The sequence below is a fragment of the Triticum urartu genome, chromosome 1 (genome assembly GCF_003073215.2).
Source record: "Triticum urartu cultivar G1812 chromosome 1, Tu2.1, whole genome shotgun sequence".
NCBI classification, from domain to species: Eukaryota; Viridiplantae; Streptophyta; class Magnoliopsida; order Poales; family Poaceae; genus Triticum; species Triticum urartu.
The window spans coordinates 503,847,807-503,854,603 of NC_053022.1; the positions used below are offsets into that span (position 1 = coordinate 503,847,807).

General features: G+C 51.2%; 1 protein-coding gene across 1 annotated transcript; it reads left to right on the plus strand.

Moving 5' to 3' along the window:
* Window positions 1–213: 213 nt before the first annotated feature.
* On the plus strand, window positions 214–5,182 carry LOC125522983 (putative E3 ubiquitin-protein ligase RING1a). Its single transcript, XM_048688026.1, has 10 exons — window positions 214–545; window positions 675–831; window positions 2,453–2,511; window positions 2,832–2,913; window positions 3,046–3,166; window positions 3,274–3,315; window positions 3,422–3,943; window positions 4,241–4,348; window positions 4,468–4,671; window positions 4,773–5,182. Exons 1-10 carry the CDS (start codon window positions 377–379, stop codon window positions 4,803–4,805), a joined length of 1,497 nt encoding a protein of 498 aa, XP_048543983.1. The 5' UTR covers window positions 214–376; the 3' UTR covers window positions 4,806–5,182.
* The last annotated feature ends 1,615 nt before the right edge of the window (window positions 5,183–6,797 follow it).

Genomic DNA, 6,797 nt, shown 5'->3' on the forward strand with positions numbered 1-6,797 from the left:
GGAGACGACGGGGTCGAGCCCGTCCTCCTCCTCCCCGGTCTTTATTTTTCCTACCGTACGCAAGCCGCAAGTTAAAATTTTGTCCCGGAGCGGGCCGGGCCGGGCCGGGGCGGGTCGGGGCGGGGCGGCCACGCGCACCAACCCAAAGTTACACGCGACGCAGCACAGGGGAGGGCAGGCACCACCCCCACCCCCCGTCCCCTGCCTCGCCTCGCCTCGCCTTTCTTTTCCTCTCGCTCTCCGCCTCCCCCTCGACTCGAGCCGCTTCCACCCACCTCCTGCCTCCTCCCTCCCTCTCACTCGCCCGCCCGCCCGCACGCGCCCGTCCTCTCCAAGCGCCGCGCCGACGAGCGGGGAGGGCGGCCGGCCGGACGGAATGCCCGCGCAGAAGCGCCCGCACCCGTCGCCCGACGCGGACGACGCCCACGTCCAGGAGGAGGAGGAGGCTGCCGCTGCCGCTGCCGCCGGGGCCGCCGGCTCCGGCACGGAGGGCGGAGCGCCCAACGGGGGCTCCGCGGAGCTGGCCAAGGACGGTGGCGGTGGCGGTGAGAGCTCCGCTTCGAGCGACGCGCGCCGCCGACTCATCTCCCGCCGTCCCACGCGATGCGCGCATCGCGTCCTCTGTTTCGGCGCCGGGGTCGCTGACTGGCTTGCGTGTTTCACGGGCTCTGCAGATTCCGATGCGGGGGAGGACGACGAGGACGAGGAGCAGCAGCGGCGGAAGCAGCAGAAGCAGGAGGATGAGCACGAGGAGGGCGGCGGCAGCGGCGGGGACGACGAGGACGCCGACGACAGCCCGTCGTCGGAGAGCGACGCCGCCGACGTGGACGAGTAAGTGGGCCGTCGACGCCCCTCCTCCCTCCCCTCCCCGCCCCTTCCCATCTCCTCCTCCTCCTCTCGCATCCGTTGCCGATTTCCCGTCGTCGTCACGCCGCGTCCCCGTACGCTAGCTTCGCTTCGCCGGGGTGGTACCGGAGGTCATCGTCGGGGGAGTCCCGCCGGGCCGGCGGCACCACCGGCGGCCGCATCGTCTCACCTCGTCGGGCTCAGCGCTCCTGTCGCCATGGGATCTTCGTGGTGTCGTGCTTCGTATGCTGGCTCGGGTTTCTCGTGGTGGCGGCGGCGGCCCACCACGAGTCGTCCTCGTCGTTAGGCGCAGGCGCCGCCCGCTTCGTCCGCCCCGCGCCGCCGCGAGCGCCCCCGTCACCGCCGAGTCATGGGATCTTTCTGTAGCATGCATGCTTTCGTCACACGGCTCAGCGGAGGCGCCGTGCTCGCGACGCCAAATGCTGGGGGCGGCATCCAGGGTCGATCGCCGCATATCCAAGCTGTTACCCCGGAGTCGCCAGCCACATCTGAACCGGCGGTCATGTTCGTCGTGGTTCAGCTATCTACGGGAAGAATTCCCTGTTTCTGTTGCTTCTGAATCGTGTGCGGCCACGGCCAACTCTTCCGTCCCGGCTCTTTGCTGCTACTAGCCTGACCTTCTGAATGATCTTGCCGTGCTCAGACCCGTGTGAGCTCCTGGCCAGCCTCTCACCCGTGCACCCGTGTTCATCATGTCGAATGGTTCTGTTCTATGGAGACACCATGTTCTTATGGCAAACACTATTCAAGCTCATCCAGCGCATGTAAGATCTTCCAGTGGATTTTCTCAGTTTTGTAGCAGGTGCCACCTTCGTCTGTATTGGGAGCCTCTTCGTGTTTCCTGCAGTGTCTTGGACATGACTTGGCCTGTCGTGCTCTGAATATCTATCTGCTTCTACTGTTGCTGTCCTGACCCCCATGACTGCGATAGGTCTTACACTGTTTAGGTGTCTTAACTCAGTTTTATGCAAATGCGTTCTTATTCTCGTGATAGCATTATGCTTTACCTTCCATCAGCTGTTCTATGAATCTTTCCTCGGTACTGAAATGCACGGATGCTTCTATGAATCTTTTCTCGCTGCTGATGCGAGGTGCAAATCAACCCCTCTGTTGCTGTAGGAGCAGTGCAGTTTCCTGTCAGGAAAGCATTTTGTTCACTAGATACTCTGCACACCTTGTCACATTTGATCCCCTTTGATCCAGATAATTATTTAGACATTGTTTTTGTTGACCACGTATTGCATGTCGTTTGGATTTTGTTGATACTGCTTAGATTTCTCAGCTGGTAAATAGAATCAAATCAACTCTTCTTCTGCCTGTCAAATATGACTTTCCAGTGTTCAAGTTGTCCCAAGGTGCTAATGGTTCCATTTTTTCCGTTGTTTCCTGTAGTCCCACTGTGAACACCTGAACGTTATGTTCTTTATACTACACATTTCTTTGAAAAAAGAAAAATAATGCCATGGAACACTTCTGTGTGTTCGAAAAGTTGTTAATCAGTAATTGAAAATGCCAATTGGTAATGGAAGAGTTGACTTTCTCGTTAGCGAAACTGGTAGCTAAACAGTATTGTTTTCTCATGCAGGTTTATACTGGTGAAATTGATGGATATACGGAAGGAAGTGCAGTGCCCTATATGCTTAGGTAACCTTGTCAACTTGCTTTCAAATTCAGAGATAGCAACTCTGTTTAGTTTTCATGATTTCTGTGTTGACAGCATTGCTTGTAATAGTTGTAATTAAAGCAGGATAATGTGTTCTGTACATCTTTTGGTGATTATTTACTACCAATGTTGAAGCTAGCACATTCATCAAAGCTCACATGTTTCTGTTATTCAAGTATGCATGTTGGGACTGTCCACATCATCAAGAAGCTAGGATGAGTTTTATACAAGAAACTAGGTAGAATGTCTGTTCAAACTGTGATATCTGAGAATTTGCTTCTCTTATGGTCCTCTGTTGCAGGCATTATCCGGAAAACAAGAACGGTTATGGAGTGTTTGCACCGGTTTTGTAGGGACTGCATTGATAAATCCATGCGGCTTGGGTATGATCCCTTGCGTTATTTGTCTACAGTGTCATTTTAAAAAATGTATAGCCCAACCTGATTGGGGCTTTGAAAAATCCAAATATATACTTTATTTCAATGACAATATAAGTGCTGTGGTGTTTTTTGCAGAAATAATGAATGCCCTGCATGCCGCACCCACTGCAAGAGCAGACGTTCCTTGAGGGATGATCCTAATTTTGACGCTTTAATTCTAGCTTTATATCCAGACATTGACAAGTACGAGGAAGAGGTGATGCATAATTTCTCCAGTTGCCACACTTAATTGTCTTGTCACTCTTGTTTATCTAGCTTTTGTTGTAGTACCTGCCACTGATTCTAATTTGCTTGATACGTCAGGAACTTGCTTTTGGTGAAGAAGAGAAGACTCGCAACAAAAAGGTTGGTTTATTTGTCTGTCTATGTCTGGCGGGAAATGAAATTATCTGCCCTGGTCATTCCGTATTTGTCTTCTTGTTGTTGACATTTGCTGTATTTCTCATGAAAGATTCAAGATTCCATTGCTGAAACATTTCGAAGACAAACAGAAGCACTTGTGAAGAAGCGCTCCAATGCAAAAGCAATAGCTTCTACAAGAAAGACCCGTGGGAGTATGCGGACAAAGAAGAGAGGACGGACTAGCTCTCCTGATAATGCCCCAACTGACATTGATGACGACGAGAGAGAAGAAAATGGCAATGATGGCAGCAAAGAATCGTCTTCTGTTGATGATCGTTCACCAGATGTCAAGATGAAAAGAGCTCGGAGGTGGCCTGTGCCACGATCATCCCCTGCTAAGAATATTGGCAGTGTTGATAGCAGCTACGAGGAGAATGATGATTTGGGAGGTGCCAGAGATATCTTGGCCACTTCTCCACTGCGGGGAGAGATGCTTGCCTGGGGCAAAAATGGCACCCGCAGTCAAACTCGACATGGCAGTGCCGGTGGCTCCAGTGGAAGGATGATCAAGGGTGGGCGTGTTGCCAAGTTGGTGGATCATCTCCGTAATGCTGATGAATTTGATACTAAGGTAACAACAGATCGCCGACATTTTAAATTTACAGTTTCTCTTCGAAAAAATAATCTGAGTTGCTATTTCGTACTTATGCTTTGGAAGATTCAGATTAGTACTAAACATTCTAAAAGGCTGGATCCGTCCTGTTATCCGTATCGTGTTATTCTGGTGTGTTTTGTAGTGTTGCACAGGCAATATAAAACATCAGCACATGCACATACATGGCCACCTGGGCCAGGCCAATCTTGTACAAGCAGTGGCCCGTGGTTTACGTCCATTAGGTTTGCTGAATATGTCTGTTCTGTTGTGCAGTTCAACCTGTACCTCGCTCTAACTCCGCTTGATGGACAAAGCATGCCTAAACTGGAAAAGTCCTATCTCAGCTGCCAGCCAACATTCTCTGTTAGCCACCTATGCCAGGTAATCACTGATCACTTGCCTCCACACACTTGCCGTTTGTAATGTGACACGACTTTGGTGGGCATAGATCGAAATGAATAAGCGAAGACCCTGCTTACCCTGTTTCTGCGTCGTTTCAGTTTGTTGCTCTTCAGCTGTCACGGCAAGCCGCAGAGGTGGAGATATACTTCAGGAAGAACTCCATGAACGGGTCGCTTAAAACCGAAGACACCAGCGCAGACGACGAGGCAAAACCGGAGCTGCTCGACGGCCTGGAAAGGCTCAAGGAGGATAATTCGCTTTCAGAGCTTTACCCTAAGCTTGCCTCTGGTGTTGGGGACCTGGTAATCCTACCTCTGAATTGACTGCCTGTTTAACCGCTTCTTTTCCCCATTGCTTCGGCATCCTAATGATCTGTATGTACCGTGTCCCTCCCAACGTCCAGGAGCTGCTGTACTCTGTGAAAGCACAAGCCTAGCTACGCACAGTTCCTGGCACCAGCCAGCTACATATCTTGGCCGTCAAATTGATGGATGGATGGATCGCCGCTAATCCCATGACCTGCAGGAAGGATCTACTCGCCGTGAAAACCTGTACATATATCATCATTCGATATAGAAAAAAAGGGGGCGACAAAGTAGTAGATTTATCATCTGTGTCTTAATGTTTGTTTAAATTTATGTGTGTGTTATCTTGTGGAGTGGTTCATTGGTGGGTTAAACGTAAAATTGACCAGTAGTCGAATTGAGTAGCAGTGTGTAAAACAGGTCAGACAAAATTACCTGGCTCATTCCTTATTCTATACTGTATAATTATAATGTACTGTATTTGGTGGCGCTGCACATGCAGTGGTAATTCTTCTTGGACTCCGTCTAACTCGAACCCGTGTGATGAGTGAATGTGAATTGGGCAATGGTCCTGTGCCTTTTGACAGCTTGGCCAGAGCCAATATACACCCACGGCCGCACGGAAGGCAGCCTCAAGTGCGGTGTGCGGTCGCTGCCAACCGTTTTGACCAACCGCGATGCCGCCCCACGGAGTCTGAGATCTCGACACGTATGCGCTCGCCTCACAGTATCTACAGCGGTGGTCATAAAGTTGTCTTGGCGCTCGGTCGTTGCTGACCGAGAGCGAACGGAGCCGACGACGCGGTTCGGTATTACTACTGGCGAAGCGAAAAGGCCGCCGAGTCGCTGACGCACGCGTCCCGCTAGCTCGTGACGGGGCTCCAGGTTCCGGCCAACCGCGCCGCCGAACGGCCTATGGCTGGTGGCCCCACCCCGCAGCTCAGGTCCAATCAGGAGTACGAAGATGCTTCTCTAGGCCTGCTGGCCTAGCCTCCTCGTCCTACGGCATGGATGGAATCTTGGGGAAGAAGGAGAAGAAGAAAATGTGCCGTACTAAAAGCGGCACGTGCTGTGCACTGGAGCGGCAGCGAGCGAGTGAAGTTGCACTTCCCTGATCCGGTGATCCGAACTCTTCAATTTTTCTTTAATAGGACGTGTACTTCAGTTTATGGGTATGATATATGTGTGTTTGTATATAATGTTTTATTTCTACCTTAAATGAAGAGTCACGTATAATGTATATGATGTTTATCGCTGGTTTCTTTTTTTTTTAACTGGAACACCGAGCATTCCATTAATCACGTCGGACCGACCAAGTCGGCGGTCACTGCAACGGTTACAAAGTTTGGAAGGTTACCCAGCCAACGAACGCAAGCTGCAGGCGATACTTGATCTCTCGGAATAAGGTACCAAGTGAAGATCGGTCCAGCATGATAGTAGTAACAGCTTGCTGAAGACCTAAACAGTCCGTTTCAAAGATCACCCGTCCCATTCCATGGCTCTCTATTAGTGTAACTGCATTTAAAAGTCCAGCCGCTTCAGCATGTAAAGGCTCACTGATGTTTGCTAGGCTGCCGGTTGCAGCAAGGAGGACATCACCCGTATGATCCCGTCCAACGCATCCCCACCCCGCTTGTTTCGAAGTCTGATCAAAAGCTCCGTCAATGTTTACCTTTATGAGGTCGACCGCAGGTTTGGTCCACCATGGCCGTTCCCGCAATGATCCCTTCGCTGGTGAAGCACAGAATTCCTTCCATTCAGAGATGTTTTTTGCCAGGAGGAAGCAGAATTCTTGCACTGTGGCCCTGGTCTGGTTGTGATTTGCCTTGTTCCTTTCCGTCCACCAAAGCCAAAGGAGACAAATGACTCCTAACTTCTCATTTTCCGGCAGGGCGAAAACGCAAGTCAGGAGCCGTCGTGGTGATGAACAGGCAAGCAGATTTAGTCTAGTCCCCTCCATGTCACAGGCCCTCCACATCCTCTTCACTTCCTTGCAACCCAAAAACAGGTGCCCACCATCTTCATGCAATCTATGGCACACAACACAGGTCGTATCCAGTTCCACCCCAATCCGTTCTACGTTTCTCAGCATTGGGTGGCTATTTTGCGCGAACCGCCACAAA